This window comes from Drosophila grimshawi, unplaced genomic scaffold, assembly GCF_018153295.1.
Source record: "Drosophila grimshawi isolate 15287-2541.00 unplaced genomic scaffold, ASM1815329v1 contig_1377, whole genome shotgun sequence".
Classification (NCBI taxonomy): Eukaryota; Metazoa; Arthropoda; class Insecta; order Diptera; family Drosophilidae; genus Drosophila; species Drosophila grimshawi.
Window position 1 is genome coordinate 24,822,423 of NW_025062900.1, and position 24,623 is coordinate 24,847,045.

The 24,623-nt window shown below is 37.5% G+C and overlaps 4 protein-coding genes across 5 annotated transcripts; 2 read left to right on the top strand and 2 right to left on the bottom strand.

Annotated features, from left to right (window-relative positions):
* Positions 1-8,599: 8,599 nt before the first annotated feature.
* LOC6566892 (inositol-trisphosphate 3-kinase homolog) lies at positions 8,600-16,424 on the top strand. Of its 2 annotated transcripts, XM_001993425.3 has the most exons (4): positions 8,600-9,268; positions 14,189-14,326; positions 15,065-15,174; positions 15,245-16,424. In XM_001993425.3, exons 1-4 carry the CDS (start codon positions 8,960-8,962, stop codon positions 16,062-16,064), a joined length of 1,377 nt encoding a protein of 458 aa, XP_001993461.2. In that variant the 5' UTR covers positions 8,600-8,959; the 3' UTR covers positions 16,065-16,424. The 2 variants fall into 2 exon arrangements, with proteins under 2 accessions (XP_001993461.2, XP_032595381.1); XM_032739490.2 differs by lacking the exon at positions 14,189-14,326 and having other exon boundaries at positions 15,245-16,423.
* Positions 16,425-18,074: 1,650 nt separating this feature from the next.
* LOC6566893 (replication protein A 32 kDa subunit) lies at positions 18,075-19,167 on the bottom strand. The gene is made up of 4 exons (XM_001993426.2): positions 19,060-19,167; positions 18,936-18,997; positions 18,299-18,867; positions 18,075-18,230 (listed from the first exon to the last, which is right to left on the bottom strand). The coding sequence occupies exons 1-4, from the start codon at positions 19,070-19,072 to the stop codon at positions 18,152-18,154; spliced, it is 723 nt and encodes a 240-aa protein (XP_001993462.1). The 5' UTR covers positions 19,073-19,167; the 3' UTR covers positions 18,075-18,151.
* Positions 19,168-19,431: 264 nt separating this feature from the next.
* Positions 19,432-20,566, top strand: LOC6566894 (alpha-ketoglutarate-dependent dioxygenase alkB homolog 4). The gene is made up of 2 exons (XM_001993427.2): positions 19,432-20,253; positions 20,344-20,566. The coding sequence occupies exons 1-2, from the start codon at positions 19,526-19,528 to the stop codon at positions 20,537-20,539; spliced, it is 924 nt and encodes a 307-aa protein (XP_001993463.1). The 5' UTR covers positions 19,432-19,525; the 3' UTR covers positions 20,540-20,566.
* On the bottom strand, positions 20,542-21,707 carry LOC6566895 (zinc finger protein 236). The gene is made up of 2 exons (XM_001993428.2): positions 21,463-21,707; positions 20,542-21,397 (listed from the first exon to the last, which is right to left on the bottom strand). The coding sequence occupies exons 1-2, from the start codon at positions 21,697-21,699 to the stop codon at positions 20,564-20,566; spliced, it is 1,071 nt and encodes a 356-aa protein (XP_001993464.2). The 5' UTR covers positions 21,700-21,707; the 3' UTR covers positions 20,542-20,563.
* Between the last annotated feature and the right edge of the window lie 2,916 nt (positions 21,708-24,623).

The window sequence follows — 24,623 nt, forward strand, 5'->3', positions numbered from 1 at the left end:
CATTTGCCAACGAATAAAAGCTGAATAAAACGGTTCTCGTCCGTCAAATTATTTATTTGCATTTTATAACATCAAATATTAAATTCTTCTTTTTACCACTGATGGTATTGATGCTACAAAATTACGAGAATAACAGCATGAAATAAATAATGTTGCGATTTTTTTATTTAAAAATATCTCTTGGTGCATTTTATATTTTTATTTTATCAGCCTATATGAAAGGCCTCTAATTCTTGTGGAGCGTTAGTTAACAAATTGAGTTGCAACATTAGTAAGTCTTCAATGGTCGAGGCACAACCAATTACTGCTGCCCTCCTGCTCCCAGTCACCCACACAAGAGATTAATTGCCACCTTTTAATGGAGGATATTACACTGGTATTGCTCAATGGTATATTCCAAAGTTCTCACTTGTGATTAATTACAATTGACGCTTTTTTTACAAAAAAATATAAACATTATATATATAATATATAATGTCATGGTCTACAATATAATATCTTTATTATATACCTAAGTTAAATAGTTTGTTAGGAATTATGTGTTTCCTTTATACAATCTGATTTCTGAAAAACTATTACATTTTTATAATTTATTATTATTGCAATTTTTTACTTTATTCTCGTATTTTCATAAATTAGGTTTAAAAAAATCGTTGAATACTTTTAAGCGCTGTGAAAATTGTTTCAAAGTAGCGTGCAAATATTTGAGTTCACAATATTTGCATACGAAAAAGTTTGCTTTCGACTGGGACAAATATTTGGGTTCTCTGAAAAATTGAAAGCCATAAATTTTCGCCGAATCAACGTTCGCATGGCTTTAATTAACTGGATTTGTTTGTCTGTCTACACTTTATCATTGTTATTTTTGGCTTTTTGGTTTGCACAAGCCGTGTCCAAATAAGTACACGAGCTGTGCCCCTAATGATATTATAATATTCTGTGAACATTTCAATTAATTCATTTGGTAGCCACGTGCCACAGCAACTGTTTGTCTACTGGCATCTAGCTGATATGCATACATATGTACATACAAAAATATATACATACATATATGTACATTTATAGATAGGTCTATGACATACATTATTATATACATGTATATTACAGAAAAATGCGGCCGATGTCGTGTATTGATAAGGCCCCGAGACAGCTCATCTCAGCTCAGCGTGTTCGAACTGGAAACACCGAGTGCTTTTGCACTTGACTAAACTGACATGTTCGCCAGCCCAAAATAAGCCTTGACCAAGCTTTCTTAATATGTGCAAGCCCGATTGAACACATTGCGTCACGCAACTGTAAAACCGCCATTCCATAACTGACCGACTGATGTCTCAGGTGCTATTTTTGGAAGCGCGACTCTGTAAATTTAACGTGTGATAAGCCAGTCATCATAAGTCACCAGTATCAGCTTCACATGGGCAGCTCTCTGCGCCTGCGTCTGCGTCTCCATCATCGTCGGTGTTCAGCGACTTTCTTTTTTTTTTCCTTCTCGATTTTCAGTTGCTCCCCCCAGCAGCGTATTTTGTTTGTGTTATCAGGTGCTGATTTATATAGACGTAGCGCCTCATTAAGCAAAACTAGAGCGAGGCTAATCTTTTCGTGTAATTGACGTAAATTGAAAATGAGTCGATTTCTGTTTTTTGCTGCTTGTTATTGATTTTGACACATCGGCTAACAGCATGTGAACTCCCGCTAAGTCATCTGTTCCCCGGGTCAACGAGTATGTAAGGAAACGTGACATCCACTCGAATCATTGATTTCACTGTTGAGTGTCGATTCACATCTCCATGTGAGGATAGGTTTGTTTTGGTGAATGGGGTGATGAGTACGCTATGTGCACGCTAAGTAGTTTTTTTTTAATGACTGGCGTCAATTACACACACATATCAATTTATAATAAAGTCTGTTTTTTCCTTGATTTTTCTAATACTATTCCTTTGTATTCTTTTCTACCCCTTTACTTTCCAACTGCGCTTGCTACAAAAAACTTTGGATGTTGAAACTTGAGAATACGATTACTTTTTACAACGAAGTTTGTTTTCAATCCAAGGCTTGTTTACTTCAGCTTCAGCTTTAGTTTTTTTCCACATTTTGTTACAGAACAAAGCTTACCTATGCTTAAATTACCTTATATTACCCAGACTTTTTTCTGACAAAGCCTTTTTTTTGTTAAATTTTATTCCCTCAAAGAAAAATGTAAATTGTTGTGTGACTAGCGATAGTAAAAGTAAAGTTTACAAATTTTTCAACTTTCTCTATAAAGAATAATTTTTAATTATTTGCTTAATAAAGGAATAAAAATTCGCTGTCTCATTGAAATATGAAAAATATTCGCTGCAAGGTTTCTTTTCTTCAGATCTTCAGATTTTTGAATTTCTTTGATATTTTTTTGCTTACGCAATAAAATAAAAATTCGTTGTTTAATTTAAGAAAGTATAATGGTAAATATTTGTACATTTTCAGCGCTTAAGGCCTCACTTTAAATAAATAAATGTCTGATAAATATGACAATAAAACGATTCAAATCTTTTACGATTGGTCTATCAATTTCCGGAGATAAACATATAAAGCAGCCCACACTGATCTTTTTTCTGGATATAAACAATCGTATGAGAGCTGTTTAAGTGCAGCTAAAACAATTTTTGATTTGTTGAAATGATTCTGAACACAAAGCAACGAAATTTGCAAATTTATTTTACGAATTGTGAGTTACGATGCAAACCAAACTTTGTTTTGTTTTTGTGGCCATTCTATTTAGATCCATCACAATGTTTACATCCACTTAAATAAAATCATTTTGTTGTTCTCTAAGTTTCCATTTCGCTTTCTTATTTATTTTTATTTTACGAGCATATTTTTGCACATTTGAATTGCGTGTTTTTTTTCGTTTTTTTATTTTGCAACTGTTTTTAGCTCTGGCATTAAAATTGAGCATTTCATTTTGGGCGTGACCCCTAGATTAGCACATCGTCATTCAGTATATATATTCAGTATATATATATATGTATATAAACTGAGACATAAAGATTTATATATAGAGTGTCAATTTTGTTGATGGGCCTTATCAATATTGCTCGCGCCATTCACATGTTACTACGCTATTTTTAATGCACACTTAGCACTCGCATAATTATAGGAGTATAATTAATGTTGAATGGTGAAATGTGACACAAAAACGGTCGTACTAATAGATTCCCTATGAATTTCGGTTGTGTTACATACAATTTTTGGGTTCAGTTCTTATAGCAACTAAGTTGACGTTGATGAACGATGGTGGTTGATGCTGATCAATAATGCGAATGAATATGTTTCTATATTAGCTATGCAAGTAATATGCTCTTTTTCACGTTTTGCTGAATACGGAGTGTATTTAGCAGGCTGATAGCCTCTGAGCAGGAAAAAACAAATCTATTTTTTATTAGCAATTGTTGTTACCAGGGGCACGATGTACTTATAAAGAATTTGATGGTTCAAACTATTTGTTGATCTTTTAATTTTAAATAGCCTGAACAACAAAAAATAATGTTTTTTATTATTTGAACCTTAACTTCTGTGGTAAAATGTACCCATTCAAATAATTTGTTTTCTTTTTACCAGTCCCTGTTTTGTTAATGTGCGAGTTGCTTTTACCAACCCGCAAATTCTGACGCAATTGGTCAGCTCATTTACCACAGATGCTTCACCGGAATAAAATATTTATTTTCTTCACTGATCAATGACGTTATGGGTCAGCCCATTTTTAAAAAAATTTCTTAAAGTTTGTCAATAATCTTATAACGGAATCTTTATTCTTATTAAATTAATGGTATACTTTTCCTGATCGTCAAAGATGACGCAGCATACTTCGTCACTTATCGCGTCAAATTTATATGTTCAATTCAGAGAAACTTTCCAGCGACCTGCGATTTGCGTATTTTGCTGTTCAAAATGCGTATGTAACAGCCAATCCAATATGTCAATCCCGTTTCTTACTCATGGGACACAAATTTGAATTTGAGTGGCAGATTTAGGGGAAAAAACACAGAATGCCAATTATAGAGGACTAGACTAGAGCGCGCTTAGGTCAATTGATGTTGCGACAATTATTATAATCAACGGGAATGCCTAGCTTGGGTTTAGATTAAATTAAGTTAAATAAAATGAGCAAACAAGAGAAAAAAAAATATATATATATATAATCTGTTAATATACTTTTGAGACCATCTGTATCTTTTTTTTAACGATGATTTCAAAACATGTCTTTCACGGAATACAGGTCAAATGTGTTTACTTACATGTATTTCGTATCTGGTCATAATTCGTTTTCAGATAGAGATGCACAGCGACCGTGCAGTCAAATTTTTTTCAAATTTAAAAACTACTCAGTTTATTTAGAATAAAGGAAAAAATGTGGCCTAAAAACTCAATTTGATAAAATAATCTTTTTATATTAAATTTAAACATATGTCGTAAGTATAACAGACAAGCATATGGTTGATATGTTTTGCCATCATGAATTATTTACACATATTGTGTATATATTTGTTAAAGCTTTCGAGCGAGTGTTTCCCAAAGACCTATGCCTAACTGTGTGTGGCGCCAGTACTCAAAGTATATGCATGTTATACACCACATATATATTTGTTTGCATATTCCTCTAGATAGAGATCAGCTATGCATACACTCCCACCCACCCACAAGTACACACACACACACACACACACACATACTCGCACAACAAAGCAAACATGTTAATGAGGTGGCGCTATTGTTATTGCTGTTTTTGTATTTGTAGCTATACGCAAAGCTTAATACTATGACGTCAGTAAAGTCATTGAATTATAAATTAATAACAAGCCCATGTCAAAATTATAACAAACATTTTGCTGAGCTGTGCGTATTACCAACATCAACAACAGCAACAACAACAGCAACAACAACAGCTAAAATGAAAAATAGTTTTTGCCAAGCCAACTAAAAAACGGTTAAGACTGCGGGGCGGAAGAGTCAACGAGGTGAGTCGCTACCTGAGCAAACTATTAAGTTACAATTAAATGAGGAACCCGTATTTGCAGCAGCTCAGTCGTCGTCGTCGTCCAATTTAAATTTCGAGTCGAAATCGGATTCGGAGTCGGAGTCCGATTGCGATTGCGATTGCAAGTCCGTGAGCCACGATAAAGCCGCGAGATTAAAAAAGTCAAGTGACACGCAAATGCGTCAATCGAAATCGCAAATTTATATGAAATTAAAAAAAATAAAATAAAACAAAAAAATTAAAGAGCACAAAGAACTGTTAGAGTCGTCATGAAGAATAATTAATACTCTTATAAATTTAATATTTATTTGTTTTTCCTAGCGCAACCAGTTTAATACTTATAAGTTATTATATATTAAGTATAATTTGTTTAAATATCATTTTACCATGGCATATGCCTTAATGCTTAAATCTAATTAGTATACAATTAATTATAAACATTAATTTGAGTCACAGTATATTTCTATTTATATATACATTTTTTGTAGTTGTAAAATATTAATTTTATAAGTCATTAAATGCTTATAGATTCAAAAGCTAATTTGACGATAACCTCTTTTAGGAACAAAATATTTGAATACTGTTTTCATATTTTCTGCTTAGCTATAATCTAAAAAAAATTTATTCCCTCTACTCGTCTGTTAATTAATAATACTTTTTGCTAACTTTCACAAATTTGTGCTTACATTATGCACATTTGTCTATAAGCGTATATTCAGAAGGGGATCCACCATTTGATGCCACATATATGGCGACTCACTTATCATACCCCACGCTAGAGTATTTACAAACGTCACAGCTTGAGGCAAAAAGTGGGAGCCGAAGCTGGAGCTTGGAGCTTGGAGCTATCTGCGTATGGGCCTGTTTCTTTGTCTTTATCTGCTTGTGCGTTTGTGTCTTTGTCTGGAGATGGCCAGTGAAGCGCACAGAAAGCCACTTCAAATGTGACATCCCAACCCTCAGCTGCTGCAGCACAATCATGACAAAGAAATGTCAGTAATTGTCGACCCGCCCCTCTCCGCAAGTCAAACAAAATTTACGTTTGACGTCAGCGCGCTTGAGGCTTGGGCTTTTCTCACCAGGTCTCACAAAGCGCGATAATGATTTGTGAGCTGCAGCTGGGAACGCCATTCAATCATGAGATCCGAGCCATTGATAGAGCTGTGATACAATATTAAAATGCAGCCATAACAAGGCACTTGCTAAGTTGCATGCGGGCCTTTGGCCGTGAGTGTTATGAATGAATTTTCTGCGTTTTTCTATGACGAATACCTCACAAAATAGCACATTGAATACTTATTCAATTAATTGCTTAATCGTTCATTCGAAGTGAAGCGGGCATTTCAGTGTCGTTTATTAAGTACATTTTACGCTGTTGTTTCAACTGGACAAGTTTTCAGTTTCTTGTTTAGTCATAGTTTCATCTCTCTTGATTAACAGCTTCATATTTAACGATCAGTCATTCGTATTTGTGGCTAATTAAACGAGTTAATTAAATGTACATTTCCAAAATAGCCGTAAATCTGTGGATTTAAAACTAACAAATTTGTATGTCACGCTTTTATATAGTAAATTTAGCTTTGGATGACTTGCATAAAGATCTTTTGAAATATTCTATTTTACAGCTTCATATGTTGTTGACAATATTAATCTGCTGGTTTCAATTTTCAATAATTTTATTTCAAATTCTTATGTTTAATTTTAATTTTCACAGTTCTACGCAGTTGGGTTTCCAATTTGAAATCTGTGCAAAGGGGCAGATTTTAAACTAATACCTACGTGTTACGTATTTTAAATTAGAGTTTTTTTTTTCAAATTGTATATATGTAAAACTGGACAAAAATTTTTACATGTTTTATTTTTATTTTTTTTTGCGCGTCACGTTTGTGATCGTGGAAATGCCCATATTACAGGGCCCATTTACTGGGCATAGCCTAATCAATATCTTATAGTTCACGCTGCTCGGTAATTAGATTTGTTAATGCTGTGTTGGGCATTGAGTAATAATTATTATACGTACTTAGTTTCGGTCACGTGTAGCTGTTGAGGATTGTTTTTAATTGCGTTACTCATACGCCACGTTGCAGTCCATTCGTGAAGTTCAATGCATTCGGAGAGGGTTCTTGAGTCTGGGCCGAAGTAAAAATTAGCATTGCCATTGGCTTCGCATAACAATGGGTCTGTCGCCGTCTGACGTATGTGGTTGCCATGTGGAGCATGCAACTGCAGGCGTTCTGATGGAGACAGAGACGGTGGCAGAGAAACTCAAGTTGGGGGTTTGTATGTCACTCAACATGGGACTGGATTGACGCACGTTGCGGCCCCGACTCCAGCCCATAAATATGCGCATTTTGCACTCTCGCTTGTGCCGCTTGTGGCCATGAACCAAGTGGAGAGTGCAGAGAAAGAGCTCAAGAAACTGGCGCAGATCTTGGCTGTTCTGTTTGCATAATCCCTCAAAGAAGCAGCGCACTAATACCATATATACATATACATAGACATATATGTATATATATATATATATATATATATGTATATATATATATATATATGTATGTGTATGATATATGTATATCTGTGTATATAAATGACATATATGTCTATTAGCAATGCAGATGGCGGAGAATCATCACCAGATGTGTTTCAAGAATCCCAAGAGAAGTTCAACAATTTGGAAAAAAACAACTCCCAGACAGTTCAATGCCTGACTCCGACCTTAGATGGCGCCATGCGACGCCGCGGGATCTGATCCAAGAAATCTCTTATCTAATTGCGACGTTACTCAACTACGCAGATAGTGAAAAGTAATCTTTATTATGCAACCCTTTCAGTTGAAGTCATAGTACTATTATGTGATTACAACAGTTTTTTGTTGTTTTGTTTTTGTTGTCATTTTCTTTTTTGTACAATTTCAAAGCGAAATAAACTATTCCTCATATTTAATAATAATATTAAGTGTCAGCTCTTGCATTATATGTCTTAACAAATTCTTTAGAACGCAGTTTATTCATATTTCTATACATACATAATTTTCCAGAATAATTTTATGCAATAATATATCTGGTTTATTTCTGGCTGAACGCGTCCCACCTTTCTCATCTATAAACATGTTGGGAGAGGTGAGAAATAGTTTGCATGTTTTCGATAATCCCCAATAGGAATCAAAACAATCAATCGACTGCAATACGCCCGCCCTTGCTTATCATAGCGCTCCTTCTCTCTCTCTCTCTCTGCCCGCTCCACTAGTTGTTCGGTGCCATCCTCACTGCGTCCGCTCATTATTACCACTCTCGCGTTACGGACGCTTGCGGAACACATGCGTTCACTACTTATCTCTCTCTCTCTCTTTCTTTTACTCTCTGTGCACCCAGTGAAATAAAAGTTCTCTCCACTGCGCCCGCTAGCAGCTGCCCTCTCCCACACTAGCTTCATTTCGTTGCGCTCTGAGCGTGCGATCGTGCTCGGTTCGTGCTCGGCTCGTTCCGCTGCTTCGGGCAAACGAGCGCTCTTTAGCTACAGCACAAAACTGACCGCCATATGGCCAAACCAGTTAGTCGCCTCACAGAGCAGCACGCGTGATCAGTTGAACGACGTTTCGTGTGCGTTAGAAAAATCAATTAATTATCAAACATTTTTTCCATGTGAAAACTTCGCAACGGGCACAAGAACACAAGGCGCAGAAATACAAGACCAAAATAAAGTTGTAAGCAGTGCAGTGCGAAACATACAGAAAGAAAGAAAGATAAAACGCAAATGCAATGTGCTAATTAAACGGATAAGGAAACACAAATAGGTCTAAAAAGAATATAATAATAAAATATGCAAATCTGTTGAGCATAAGGCAACATTAATAAACGAGAGCCAGTTGAACTACTCCAAACATCCCCCCTCCCACAAACAACAACAGCCAAGTGACGTTAACTTGCAAAAAAAAAAAAAAACCAAATGACTATGACTTCAACCGTGTTGCAGCGTCCAACAGCAACAACAAAAACGACAACAGTTGAAAAACAAGCTACGAAAGCAACAAGAACAACAACAACAAGCAGAATGGCCTGGTCGCATGAGAAATTGCGTTTCTCATGCATCGACAACATTGGCCTGAAGCAGCTATGGAAACTGATTGCATTGGATACGGCAACTTCAGCAAACAGCAACAGCAACAACAACAAGTCTTCCAATGTGGAGCAGCCGAAAACCAACAGCAGCGACAGCAACACCAACAGCAACAACAATAATAACAACAATACTGAGGTAAGTAACCTGGCCAAAAAGAAAGCTTACAAGGGGAGGCAAAACAAAACAACAAAAAAATAATAATAAGACGGCTCTGACGTCAATTGAGAGCCAATAGCGCAGACACATCCGTGTAGAAAGCAAACGCGAGCAGAGAAAGTGACCCAAAGACACCCTACAATTTCCTCCAGCTCTTCTCATGACTAAACCTTCACATCCAGTCAAATATTTTTAAACTTTATCTCTGGCAAAAAATCGTCTGTGTGTTGAAACAACTGTTTTCTTTTTTTTTTTTTTGGGTTTCTCAGCGCCCAACAGCTATGCGGCATGTAAACAAGCGTCAAGTTCCAAGTATCTGCATTGGAATTCCAGTAACCCACGTAACGTCAATTTGCATATGGCAAAAAAAATAAATAAAAACGCTAATTAAGACAAGCAACAGTCGCTCTTAAGCATGGTGCTGTACAGTGGTTATTCGAAACTGACTGCCAACAACAAAATATTCGTTTTTCAATATGTGAAAATTATATTTATCGAATATTGGGAAATGTTAAATTTAAGTAGACCAATTCAATTGGTTTTATAAATATTAAAGATAAACTTCGTAATTACATAGAAATTTCAATTTTTGATAGATATTGCTTTCGAGCCTCTACTGTGCAGAAGGCTATGTGTTGGACTCCTCTATTTAGGCACATGCCGTGTGTGAAAACAAATCAATTCATTTTATTGAAAACAATTGAAAGGCTTTTATTTAATTCTTCTTGACACTTTATATTTTCTTTATATATTTACAATGAAACAATTTGTCACTTGTGTTGTTTTCGAACAATATCTTAACATCCTTTCATAACATTTATGACAGCTGTCCGTTTATTGACATTTGGCCTTGGTTCAGTCAACACAAGTGCCGAAGTACTATGTAATTTTTTTCTGTCGAGTCTTTCAAGTTACCACATCATTTCTTACAGTGCACTGTTGAGTACTTAAACATATGAATTTCATGTTTAACTGTCAAGTGCAGCAGCCCACGCTGTCATCATTTGTTAAACTATTATCAGTTCCAGACTATGGAACATTCATTTCATTCACATTTCAGTTATATAATTCGGCTTGGATCAAGGCTTTTGATAAGTGTACTTGGGCTTTTGATTTATTGTGATTTTGTTTTCAACGAAGGCTGTCTGTCTTGCCTGTCAACCGAAATGTGGAGTAAAGTTCATGGCGGCATCTCTGGGGAATTCTCCATTGTACTGCTCATAGTGCCTTAGCACAGTGAATACCCTCTCTTTTGTTGTTTTTTTTTCTTAACTTAGTCACAGCCCATCGTTTGAATTTTTGGAAATCATTCGTGAATCATTTTTATTTAAAGCGAAAAAAGTTAATCATAGATTTACAGGAAGGGGGTCTATAATTTAAGATTACTATTTGGGGAAAATAAATTTTTTGTTATTTATTTATATGGTTATTTTTGGCTTTCGTATGCCTTACAGCAATTTGCTTGGAGTTTATTCACTCTAACTGTTAAATTTTTAACATTTCTCCGGCAGTTGATAATGATGCTTAATGATATATGCGGTTTATTATGGCCAATTCCGCCACTGAGCCCGCTGGACCTGCGCTCATCTTCTTTCGCTTCGTTTCACATATCGTAACTACAATGCGTTATGTTTTTTAACTCATAACTGGTTTCTTATTTCATATTTTTTTTTAGTCTGGGCTATTCAACCCTAACTCCCTTCCCTTGTTGACTCCGCCCCCTCGTGGTGTGGTTAATGCATTGACGTCAATGCAAATCAAGTGATTTGTAAATTCTGCCTCATCACCCTCCAGTCTCAGTCTCTCTCTCTCTCTCTCTCTCTCTCTCTCTCTCTCTCTCTCTCTCTGTCTCTCTCTATTCCTTTCTCTCTCTGATCTCTATGCAGACTCAGTGTCTTGGAGGGCTGGCAATCTTCTCGACCCGGTTGTTATCCCGGTTTTTGAATGTCAGGGTTGTGTTCTACAAAACATAAAAAGGAGGCTGTAACTGAGTCACCTACAACTACAGGCCCACGGCCATTGCACAGACAACGAAAAAACTAGTTTCCACTGGGACCTGTTGATTCCTCTTTGCCACAAAAAAAAGAAGCAAAACAAAAGTCAAGTGCGTATTGGTTCGCCTGCGGGGTGGGGAAAGACAAAAAATATAAGCTGAATGTTTAAATTTGCCAAATTCGGTGAGTTGAATTTGTTTAATTAACAGCTCAACGCTTTGACGTCACCTGCATAAATTTATCCACAGAAACTGTTTTTTTTCGTATTTTTTTTTATTGGGTTGCTTTTGAGTTAACACGGTCGTCTGGGGGCAATACAAAATCTTAAGTAGTCATAAATAAACACAACTGAACTGCAGCTTAGTTAAATAGACTCGATTCTAAAAATAAAACGGACGCGTTTTAAAGCGCGCTCAAAACGCGTGCGAATCGGTGCGCGCTGAAGCATAACAAAAAACAAAAAAAAAAATAATAAAAAAAATGAAAACAAAAAATAGAGAAAAAGTGAGTTATGAAAAATGCTGTAATTTCAGGTCACAATTTTGTGTTATTATTATTGTTGTTACAGTACTATTATGCATTCGAGCAAATGTCAGAGCTAATTATCGTCTGCGGTTGCCTTTAATTTCATTTTATTAGAATTAAGTTTTTCAACTGTTGCTGTTTTTCGTTGAGGATTTTCAAGCGCACGCAAGTGCAAAACAAACAAATTACATAACAAAGGTATCAAAATTAAATATTATCTATGCATTTGCATATGTCTGACATTTTGCTTCGTCCATTTGTTAATTGTTCTCTTAACATAAATAGACCTTTTTAAACCCCTGCAGTGTAGTACGTGCTAAAATGCATAAACTTCAGTGTTGTGTCAGATACTATATCATTAAATTGCCGTTTGCATAAGCTATATAAATATATTTAATTGTTTCAGTTGTCAATAAAAAACGGAACCGTCTGCGACGTCTATAAAAATCTAAATTTAAATGTTTTACACTATTTCAATCTCTCAGCCTTTCTATTGACAGTGGCTCCTATTTGTTGTAAAAGGTCAACGCTGACGACATACAGATTCAACTCGATAATAAAATAATACATTTGTTTTTTTTTCTTGACGCACGAATATATCATTTGATATTAATATCATTCGATATGCATGCGATTTGACAATGGACACACACACATCGTGCGTTGATTGATTAGCGCTTAATTACTTCATTATTTAATATTATTGGCTCGGAATAAGCATCCATTAACGGAATTTTATGTAGTCACTGCCGGTTTAAGTATACAGACCAGTCTTTTAATTATGTGCGACTATTACAAATGTAGCATAAACTGGGGCAAGTCCAAATTTGCATAGCATTTGAATAAATTTCGTTTTATTTAATATTATGCACAAACGCGCGCAGCCAACTTAACAAGCGCAATCCACAGCTTAAGCCGGCATCCGCAGCCAACTTAACTAGAGCATTCCACAGCTTGCGGTAACTTAACAAGCAGTCTGACTAATGGAACCAATTTGTCTGCTTAGCCGCAGCCAACTTAACAAATTTAGTGGTGCCAAATCCCTTAAACAATTAATTTATTTTAATACGAATTTAATTATGAGTCAGTCATGAGAACCTATGGGTATGGGTATTGTTTATTTAAACAGCGAATTCGAAACTGTTGTACCACTGTGCTCTGTGCACATAACAACCTTGGCATAATCGGCGGTATCTAAAGCTATCCCACAGACGTTATCTTTATGACAACATCTAAGTACTTATACTCCCATATAAATATATATATATATATATATGTATATTTACCGATATCTAGTTGCCAGTTAATGCCTTTTTTGTATATCATATAAAGCTCAAACATTTACAAATGACAGCTGGCACACTGTGCCTACTAAGGGGGACAGGCGTGACGAAATTGTGCCACATATGCAAATTTATCAACTTACGTAAAAAAAAAAAGCAAGCAAAACAACAATAAATAAACGCAACTCTTGCCATGTTATTGCCCCAAAGTTGACGCTTGACTTTAAATGAAAAGACGCAGTGCTATCGCAACTGATAAGAGATAAGAGAGGAAGTTAACACTGATAAGAAATAAAGCCCAGCAGCTACGGCCAGTCAACTAGTATATAAAGATGCTGAGGATAAACAACTGGCTCCACAGTTAGTTCAATTAATTAAAACATTTTTGAGTTCGGGTTCGTAATTTGTTATAGCCAAGGCGCTACAAACAGCTTATAAGCATATAACTCAATTTATGGACAGCAACAGCAACAACAACAACGCCAATAGCAACAGCGGCATCGGCATCGGCATCGGGTTGTTCAATACATTCAACTTTGCATACTAAGTGGCTCATTAGGGAGCACGTTGAAGAGCCACACACATCGATCAAATTGGAATAGGACAGAGAGCCTCATAAAACAACTAGACGCTTCACAAGCCATATACGATCCGATGGCAGCAGCGTAAACAAAATATAACTTTTTGCACTTTGCTGTTGCATTCTGATTGTATAATTAATAGGGTTTTTTTTTCTTTTGCATATGTTACTTTTTGACTTCGAATGAGTCACAGCTTTTTATTGTGCTCAAATACCAAGTGAAATTAGTAATTGGGGGTATTCAATTATAAGATTGAGAAGCGATCGCATATTTTGGGCCCTGTTTGCTGAGAACTGATAAGGTATCTTTAAGTTTTGCATGCATGTCTCCAACTCCCTTAACAAGCACATAGAATTGGTTAAATATGTAGATAAGCTAAAGGGTATTTGCGAGTCAAGTACTTTTCATTAGAGGACATCCGGTTGTTTTTTATTTTGCCTTCGTTTGTTTGCTTGCCTGTTTTTCTTGGGTTCACGCAGACCACTGACTTCAATCTAACTATGCTCTAATCTACAGGGCCTAGCGATACCCTACGATAACTGCGACAACTTGGCCGCCTATTTGAACCTGCAAAGGGTCGAGCAGGCGCGAATGCAGGAGCCGTCAATGCCGACGACACAGCAGCGAATGTCGCTGCTCAAGTTCTTAGCCATTGTAAGTACCAGTTTACGATGAACGGGTCGGGATTAAGTGGTCATAAGACGAAACACGCTTAAGCGCTTCCTGCTTGCTGCCTCAGACAATAAGCGAACAATTGGCGTGCTGCCTGCATTAATTTCACATTACGAACATGCATGTAAACGATGATCGGGCATTTAAAACGTTTTGCACTCAATTATTTTTAATCGCAACCAGACGATAATAATTTCGATCTGCCCCCAAACAGAAAGCGCCACTCGCTATAGAAAATCAATAAGAAATGTCGTTGAATGTGTGTTTGCTAAATCGAGTTGCCACAGCACCGCCAAACCATCTTTTTTGGGACGTGATATCGCCGCATGTGTGAAATATAATAATTTCTTTATCAGCATGTTTTTTTGCACCCTTGTGATATACACAATCGGCGCATGAACTTGAGCTATGGCTTTGTGAAATTCATTTCAATTCAATCGGTGGATTAATTGTAGCTTGTGACTAGAATAATAAATAGCCATGAATATATATTTAGCAACACAGTTGACGCGATCTCTAATAGCGATTAATCCATTAACACTGAATTTAATGAGAAGCAATGCATAGCCACATGGTCACTTCCCTTCATTTTACTCCTTTGTGCTTGGACTTATCCGGCGTGAACTTAAGCAGGCATAAAATATAAACATCTTGGGGTTGCTCTTTTTTGCAAATAATATTTTATTAATCATCTCTTCTATTCTCTATCCTCTCTTGCAGAATGCTCTGGAACTGAGTGCACCTGCCACACCGTTGCTGTTGCAGCAACAACAACAACAGACGCAATCTAAGCCAAACGGCTGGATGCAGCTCTCCGGGCATCCCGAAAGGTGAGCAACTCACACTCAACGAATATCAATGTGCACCCTTTGCTAATCTGTTTTCTTCTATTGTTTATAGTATTGTGCCAACCACAGCGGGCATTGTGCGTAAGCGCATTGTTGGCATCGAGGACAGCGAGGTGCTTGCCTATCGTCAGATCTCGCAGGAGCCAAAGACCTCGCAGATTGTGCCCGCCTTTTATGGACTGCGCGAGATGCACTCACAGCATTTTATTGAGTTGCAGGATCTGTTGTCCGGCTTCAAGGATCCCTGTGTGATGGACATCAAACTCGGCAGTCGCACATTTCTTGAGTCCGAGGTCAGCAACCAGACGCTGCGTCCCGATCTCTATCAGAAGATGATTGCCGTGGATGCCAGCGCACCGACGCAGGCGGAACACGAGGCACAAGCGATTACCAAGTTGCGTTATATGCTCTTCCGTGAATCGTTGTCCTCGTCGCAGAGCAAAGGATTCCGCATTGAGGCCCTGCGTCTGCGTGGCCGTCCGCCACTCAAGGATCTTAAGACTTGCCGCAGCAGTGAGCAAATCTCTCAGACCATCGAACAGTTCCTCGCCGCACGCCGGTCCGTGCAGAAGGAGCTGCTCAAGCGGCTCAAGCAGATGCGTCTGGTGATTGAGCAGTCGCCATTCTTCAATCGCCACGAGATTATCGGCTCGAGCATGTTCATTGTCTATGATGATCAGCGCGTGGGCGCCTGGCTAATAGATTTTGCCAAATCGCGCCAACTGCCGCCACAACTGAGCATCAATCATCGCAGTCCCTGGACACCCGGCAATCGGGAGGAGGGTCTGCTCCATGGTATGGATGAGCTAATTCATGCTTTCGAGGAGGTCTACGCCCGCAGTGGCAGTCATCGCGGCTGCCTCAAGATCTAAGCTGGACGCTCCAACTTTTGCCCCGCCCACCTATATAGGCATATAAGACTGATTTGCACCACGTCCCATTTAATTGAGAATTGAAATTCATCATCCACACCATGCGGCGCTTTGACTATATTCCATATTGGAAGCAACCACCAAGCGCCAGACCTGGACTTGTAGATAATACATCTACACTTATATATATAAATATATATATATATATTCAGATATATATATTTATATAAAGAACGATTAGTATTGAGCACCAAGCAGCATTTGTTTGATTGAAAACAGGTTTAACTTGAATAAGTATTAAGTTTAAGAAAAAATAATCAACAAAATTACACATTGTGCATTTTTGGACGCAAGTAATAAAAATCTCAAGAGAAATAAGTTGAAAATTTAAAAAAATTAAAGTTTTTCTATTTATACTTACTATATCCAAAATAGGTATTATATACAAAATAATACTTTAACGTATTGCGGAACCACTTTTGAGTTCCGCTTATGTTTAACGATTCCGGAATTTGAATTAAGCTCTATTTGCTGGGGCTGTCTACGTGTTTCCATTTTCAAAATAGCTTGAAATGCGCATTGAATTCAATATAATAGTTTCCAATTGGACTGCAAATATAAAAAACATATATCTAATCAAATAACGAAGTACATTTTGAAGGATGCCCTTGTTGCCGAATAGTTCATTTTTTATACTTTGATACCGAAGATGTCATATTATATTCGTTTTGTCCAATGCCCTGTCTGTCCGTCAGTATAAACTGAAACTATGGTCTGTGCCTGCGTCAGACAAAGTCTACAAATGTGAGTGTTATGTTCACCAGGGGGCTAGGAAATCGAAATAATCGATATTCATCGATAAAGCCACATATCTCTCACAATTTTAAGGCCAACGCCACCAAATTTGGTTGGTGGGTTGTTGGTGATGTCCTTCAAAGATCGGCACGCCCACTTCCACCGTCCCCAGGCTCCCATCCCTACAAATTTGAAATGGTTATATCTTCCGCAGTTGTTGAGTTAGAGTAAATTTGGTATTTATATTATTGGTAACCGGCTTTAAGAACCGATAACAAATTTGCATGGCCCCGCTCACAGCTGCGCCCATAATCGCCAAAGTCGATATTTCGGGAAGTGTAATTCGATAAATCTGCATATCTCCCACAATTTTGAAGATAGAGTGACCAAACTTGTAAGGTGATTTGCTGGTAATCACCAAATTTTAAAAGTATCTTACTGGTAACTCTCCTAAGGGATCGATAAAAAATTGGATGTCCACGCCCACTCCGCCTCCCTGAACCGATACACCTGTTAGTGTAAATCGATAAGACCATATTTCGCACACAATTTGTAAGCTAGTCACCAAATTTGAGTAGTAGCACCCTTCCAAAATACGGGAAAACAATTTTGGATCACTTCCGCCCCTAAAAACGATAAAAGCCCATATCTTCCGCACTTTACGAGCTACAGTTACTTAACTTGGAATGTAGATTACTAAGATCGAACTCCAAACTTTTCAAAAGCCAAGTAATTTAAGAGCTGAATTTACCAAACTTGGAAGGAAGATTACTAGGAAACTTCTCTTATAATTTTTTCGGCCACGCCCACTCCCTCTCCCAACATTTTCAAAATCGCATATCTCCCGCAGTTTAAGAGCTACAGTCATCAAACTTTGAAGAAACGTTACTAGCTTATATCGATCGCAATTTGAAATGCAAACTTGGACAGTATTTCTACACCCACCCTGTCTTTGCTAGTTGTTATGTGCTGGGCTGACTTATGGTATCAAAGTATTTCGCAGTCGGTTACGCCAAACTGCAAAGTTCTCTCTTGTTGAACTTACAGAAGGTATAGTTTATGCTAGACTGGGAGGAGGAAGATTGAGTTGTCCTTATGAGCTGAGCAGTTCTATATTTTTTCACGGTTATGCAAAAAAGAAAATACATACTTTATAAATCTAATAATTCAATTCAAATCGTTTTCCATTTGATTTCAAAATGTATAGAATAAATATAGTGCAGCGTGAATAAAATACTTCATTATCTCTTACGTATATTTATATCCAAGACATAGAATAGAATATTTAATAACTACATGGTGCATATGAAATGATCCGGATCGATACTGGAATAAATATGCCCCTCGGATATCATAAAGTCCAAAATATTTCTGCAAAATATAAAGCATTAAACACAATTCAATAGAAAATTGTATATAGATCCCTTAAGAGAACTCACGTCATCTCGGACTGGCTGATGTGCGAGAACTTTGCGCTCAGTTCGCGCCGATGAATGCCCTCCTCAGAGCAGTTGCTCTTGATGGCCTGGAAGACAGCCAGCTGCTTGCTGTCCAGACCGGCGACAATGGCATTACTTTGACTGGCCGTCACATTGGGCATCAGTTGGTTGCTCGGACCTCCGTCACCTTTGTGATTGTACTCCTCAGCCTTGTAGCGCGAATGGAGCGCTTCCAGCACGTGGGTGCACACCTCGTTGGGATCGAGCACATTTAACAGCTTGAAGACCATCAGAACTTTTTGACCCGCCTGCGAACGCACGGAACCATAGATTTTCACATAGTTATTGAGCATAACATCGGGTGACTTGATGGCATCGCCCTCTTCCAGCCAGTAGTGTGCATCGATGCGACCACTGTGATCCTCTATAGAATAAGTAATCTTCGTCGATGACGTCTCAATATTGCGCACAATTCCAACGGCGCAGACCAAAGCGTAGGCGACATCGAACATCTTGAAATTGCCCTCGGGCGAATCAAGAATCTGTTTGACCAGCAATGAAATAATGCCCTGCACAACGAAACAAATGAAAATATTGCTTTGGGGACCGAAAAAATCGTATTTAAAATTTAGTTTACCTCGCCAGAGGATTCCTTTGTGGCGCCGGCTGTGGCCGTTTGTGTGGCATTGAAATCACCAACTTTGAAGAGAGAAAATCACATTATTACACAAGCCTTAAAGCTCTATATATCAACAACTTACAAGAATCATTCATTTTGCGGTGCGTGGAAATATTCAATATTTATTAAACAAATTTCACAAGATGTGCAAGCATCAAAACGCGCCAAAACAATAACGCTGGTCACACTCACGATACAATCCAGTTGGACGTGCGAGCGATAGCATCGTTGAGTGACATACCAACATACAAATCAGTATGTAAACTAATAATAACAAATGCTAATCAACTTTATCTAATTTTAGTGATTGCACATAAACTAATATATTTTCCATACAAGGACGCAATGTTTGACGTCACAAGTGCAACTGAGTTGTTAACAGATATGACAGAACCGCAACAAGCAGTCGTAACGTGTATGGGACACATGACAGAGCTGCCAACTTGAGTAAAGGAGCAGCTGATTTTCAATGTGTACAAATTACAGCGCCTGAAGATTTTGCCTGAGTCTAACTTAAAATACAAATTTTTTGAGTTGCTGTTTTTATAATGAATACGTTGCGGCCTTGTGGCTGCAAAGGCGTCCGTACTTGCCTGACCTGTGAGAAGGACTATGAAATTGAGAAACCATCGCTCCAACAGCAATTTCAACAACTAGACGCCTGGTCATATTGCACACAATGCAAAAGACTCTTCGCCGGATGGGATACGAAGGCGGTGCAAGCGGCGCATCCAGCGCACAATGGGGCTGAAAGTCTGCCCCTGCCTGGTATATTGGTGCAGGAGAAATTTCTATCAAGTACCGAGGGGGTACAGCTTATGTCCGACCTGGATAATTTGCCCTGGGTCATTTCACAAAGCGGTCGCCGCAAACAAAACTACGGCCCCAAGACGAACTTTAAGAAGCGCCGCCTGCAAGTGGGCGCCTTCGAAGGATTCCCCATTAGCACACAGTATGTGCAGGAGCGCTTTGAATCGGTGCCGCTGCTGCACAATTTCCAGACAATCGAACAGTGCTCGCTGGAGTACGATCCCAGTAAAGGTGCCAGCATAGATCCGCATGTCGACGACTGCTGGATTTGGGGCGAACGCGTTGTTACGGTCAACTGTCTGGGTGATGCGGTGCTCACCTTGAATCTATACGAGCAGCAGCAGCAGTCGGGCAAATATAATCTAGATCTGGTGCCGCAATACGAAGAGAAACTGCTGGAGCCGCTCTTAAATCCCCAGCAGCTGGCGACTTACGAGGGTAAAGTGCTGCGTATTCCCATGCCAAAGTAAGTAAAATGCCTCCAAATGGGGATGTAATGACTACAATGTTATGTTATTGGAGCAATTAGCTAAAGATTATTATGTATTATTTTTAGCCTCTCGCTGATAGTGCTTTATGGACCCGCACGCTTTCAGTTCGAGCATGCTGTGCTGCGCGAGGATGTGTCGGAGAGACGCGTCTGCATTGCATACAGAGAGTTCACGCCCATGTATATTGATGGCGTGGACAGGCAGCAGGGCGAACTAGTAAGAGACAAATCCCATTTGTTCTGGCCAATTAAAACACATTAAAGTCGAGTTTACTAAAAACTAAATTTACTTGGGCGCATTTTCGCAATCCTCTCGCCGTGCGGGCCGATAGTCGAGGAGGGCTACTTGAGCGGGCAGCTGGACACCATGCATGCGTTTGAGATGGGCGCGCAGATTACTGCTGGTGCTGAAGCTGTTTTGGCAGACGACACACTGATGGCTATTCGCATGCTTGTCCCGAATGTGGGCATTAAGATCCTTCGCCTTGACAAAGGCCGTGGTGCAATACTTGCACACGTGCGAGCGGCGCACGTGCGTCTTGAGGAACTGCTGGGAGGCATAGGCAAGTGGACAGTATTTGCACTTGTAGATGGCCTGACTGCCGCTGGGCTCGGTGTTCAGCAAACGGTTCGTTTCGTTGTACTCGTCCAGATTGTCGTGCTTCAGCTCAACGGCGGCATAATCCAAAGTGCGCAGCTCGTAGCTGGGAAATTGCATCAGATTTTGATCCATTTCGGATTGCTCGTGCTCGTCTAGCTCAGTGGCTGGCAGAAATTCAGATACGATCAGTGAATCTTCGTTGGCTAATCGCTGTGAGGGACGCGCTGGCTGCTCCTCTGTGCACAGATCCACAAACTGTTGCTGCGGCTGCTGCAATTCGTCACCAGCTACTTCTATCAGGTGAATGTCGAGCATCTCCTCCTCCTCCACATCTTGCTCTACCTCTCGTTGCTCCTCCTCTACAACCTGTTCCCTCTCCAATTGAGCCTCGTTGTACAACTGGCGCAGTTGGCGATTGGCAATCATCAACTTGCTGAAGTACGAATAGTGTGTGAGGCACTCGTCCAGACAGGCATGGCATATCATGGGCAGCTCCGATGTCAGATCCATCGAGATGTGCTGTGGCCCAAAATCGTGTGAGATGAGAGTATATTCATTTAAATATTGGCCATATTTTTACTTACAAGCATGGCCTGCATTATTTCGCATATTGTGTGCTCCTCCTCGATGTCGGCGTCGTTTGTTTGTCCGGCAGCCAGCACCTTGTGATGGGTAATGTCTATTTCGGCATTATCCACGAAACAAATGCGGCATAATTTCCGCAAATCTATGTTCATTTTATTTTCAATAATTGTCGCTAATTTAAAAATATTGTTTGGGTTCTTGGCTTTGATTGAACAGCTGTTGTACCAGGGCTGCATCAATGTTTGATTACGATATCGCAGAATGAGTCGAGCTTCCTTAGAAAAAATATCGATACCAAAATCGAACAGATTGCCAGAATTCAAATTGCATTTTAAGATATCCCAAAGTTATATGAATAACAACATTAAAAACTCTTTTTTTTTCTCTTTTCAAAATAAATTTTATTCAGTTTTTTTTTGTATTTTATTTTTGTCGCAATCATTTCTCTCGATTTTTAAAGTTAATTTATTATTTAAATCATTTAATTCCGATTTCGCTTATAATTAATTATTATCGTCAATGTGACGAAAGTTATTTGTCTGTCAATAATACTTATTGACAACAGACTTTTTATTAATTTTTTTTCTAATTTTGCGTCTTTTTTAATCTTTACATGCATAAATTGGGTTTCTTTTCATTGTGAAGTTTACACAATTTGCAGTAACGATTTATTATTAATTATGCAAATAGCTATTTAAATTGAATTGGTAGTTTTTGGTTTTGGTTTTTTTTTTTTTCAGGGATACTTTTGATGGGCGTTGGGATTTATTTAACGGTTTTCGTTTGGTTTGGTTTGGTTTTGGTGAGTTTTGGTGCTCAACATTTGCAGTTTTTAGCCTAGTTTTTGTATTTATTTAAATGCTAATATTCAATATATCTTTTAAAATGTGAACCGATCATTGTTTGTTAAGCACTATTGAGACTTTAGTTTTTATTTTGTATGCTTTCAGCTGCATAGACATGCAAGAAAACCAAAGTAAAACGGAAATGGCTGTTTCTTAAATTTTTCGAGCTGATTTTTATTGAATAAGACGAATCTGTGTGTTTTTGTATTGTGTATGTGTGTGTGTGCCAACATTTTGTTTAATTAACTTTAGCATTTAGTGTAACTCTGATCAGAAGGATTAGTAAGTAGAGTTTTTATTTTTTGTTTAGCAAATGATAAAATATTGTTTTATGACAATTTGCCACTGTGAGACGATTTTATTTTTCTTTGTGTTGTTTAAACGTTTAAACGTATTACTTTCTTTTGCTGTAATGTTAAATTCGTTTTTTTTTAGTTGCCCTCTCCTAATGTAGGACGCTTATGATATAGATTCTTTTTGCTTTTTCTTTTCTTTTCTTTTTTTTTTTTTTTTGTTAAATCGCCTATTTAATGCTATAGTATTATAATACATACATGTAGACTTCATTCTTTTAAAGAGTGTAGAAAATGGTTTTGCTTTTTAAAATAGCTTCTTTTTATCAAAAAGACATTCATACACGTATAAGTACATAGTAGTTCTAATTATGCGTCTAGTTGCTCGAAGAAAAGCACTAAATTAATTATGTAAAAAATCAAATACGATCTCAAATAGCCACAAACTAGGCCATACGCTTCCGATTCCAATTGAATATCATTGCTAATTGCGCGAATTGCATAAACAAAACTAATATGTCTAATTAGAAATAAAAATAGGTTTTCAAATAGTTCTCTAAACAACCTTTAGGGGGACAGACCAGTTATCGGTAGGATTACGCGTAATTAGCGTAAGCAATAAATTACATTATATCAAATCCAATTAAACATCCAAAAATGAGGGCCCTGTAGAGATAGTCGTATAAGCTTTAGATTTTTTTTTTCAGAGAATTAGTTTAGCACTCTTATGGATATTTCAAAGAATTTTGGTTTTTGTGTGATATTAACTAGCTGATACTTGAAGCACTATTTAATAGGAGAGGTAGGTGTGTGTCTGGCATTCAAATGGGATGCTGGCACAATTCTGTTAGAAATTTCAAAGACAGACATGGGAAATAGAGAAAAACTGACAGGAGATAGTATTGTGGGATTTAGCGAGTATGTGCGAGTTACACGGCAGTGTTCACGAGATAATTTTATTATGTGCTTTGTTATAACAAGGTAGGAGGTAGGTTTTTCATTGTTTTTGTTTGGTTTTGTGTGTAGAAAAGATGTACGCTAAAAGGTTTCATAGGTGGGTCTTTGAAAAGTTATACAATCTGGGAGCGTTTTACCGTAAATATCACTGTTTCGCTTTTGCAATAGAATTCAAAATTTTGTCGGCTCATTATAGGATACAAATCGGAAGTGTAAATGAAAATTCGAATTGAAATCATACGTAGGTTGTGAAAATTTCCAACAAAATTGTGTTGTTCTTGTAGTTATTGGGTTGGTTGTTTTGACTTTCTTTGTTTTTGTGATTTTTGGCTGAATTTGCTAATTTTCTTAGTTGTTGCTTGTTTCCCGTTTTATTAAAAATATATCTGTATGTTTACGAGTATATGCGGTGATATATGTGTCATAAAATATATATACACCTGTTTTTTTATTTATTTTTATTTGGTTTTCAATTTTTCATATTACTAGTTTGGTTTTCTTTTTATTTGACTAATTTTGTATTTCATTTAATTGGTGACTATAACTTGCATTTGGTTTTCGGTTTTTAGTATTCCCTCAATTTGCTACAATATTTCAACAATAAATTTTCTAAAAACAGCTTGTTCAATGAACGTATTCTCAAAGTATTTCTTCTGTTTGTTTTCTTTTTTCATTTGTTTGTATGCGCGTTTTAAAAATTAGTTATATGGTACTATATATTAATATGTATATATAATTATATCCATTATTATGTGTCAGTTTGTTACCATTTATGCCCACCTAGAATGCTATCCTACCACACCAAATGTTGCACACGCTCAGCAAAAACTAATATTGTTTTAATAAACTAAATAAAATGAGCTGTAAAGTCTTTTAAATATAACAATTCATATAAAACGTTCTAACTTACATTTGTTTTAAACAATAAGTTGTTAAACATCAAACTGTAATATTTTAATAACACATTTGGATACATTTTCAAGTAATAACAGAATAGATGACATTTAAGGGAAATACTTACATATTTCATTATACTAAAATAAATTAAAATTATTGAAATAAAAA

Coding starts and splice junctions, on each gene's coding strand:
- LOC6566894 (XM_001993427.2), top strand. CDS start 19,526: ATGAATACGTTGCGGCCTTGTGGCTGCAAAGGCGTCCGTACTTGCCTG. Junction 20,254..20,343: donor CTGCGTATTCCCATGCCAAA/GTAAGTAAAATG, acceptor TATTATTTTTAG/CCTCTCGCTGATAGTGCTTT.
- LOC6566895 (XM_001993428.2), bottom strand. CDS start 21,699: ATGCAGCCCTGGTACAACAGCTGTTCAATCAAAGCCAAGAACCCAAAC. Junction 21,398..21,462: donor AAATAATGCAGGCCATGCTT/GTAAGTAAAAAT, acceptor TTTGGGCCACAG/CACATCTCGATGGATCTGAC.
- LOC6566893 (XM_001993426.2), bottom strand. Junction 18,868..18,935: donor CAAAGGAATCCTCTGGCGAG/GTAAACTAAATT, acceptor TTCGTTGTGCAG/GGCATTATTTCATTGCTGGT. Junction 18,231..18,298: donor ATCAGCCAGTCCGAGATGAC/GTGAGTTCTCTT, acceptor TATATTTTGCAG/AAATATTTTGGACTTTATGA.
- LOC6566892 (XM_001993425.3), top strand. CDS start 8,960: ATGACTATGACTTCAACCGTGTTGCAGCGTCCAACAGCAACAACAAAA. Junction 14,327..15,064: donor TGCTCAAGTTCTTAGCCATT/GTAAGTACCAGT, acceptor CCTCTCTTGCAG/AATGCTCTGGAACTGAGTGC. Junction 15,175..15,244: donor CTCTCCGGGCATCCCGAAAG/GTGAGCAACTCA, acceptor TATTGTTTATAG/TATTGTGCCAACCACAGCGG.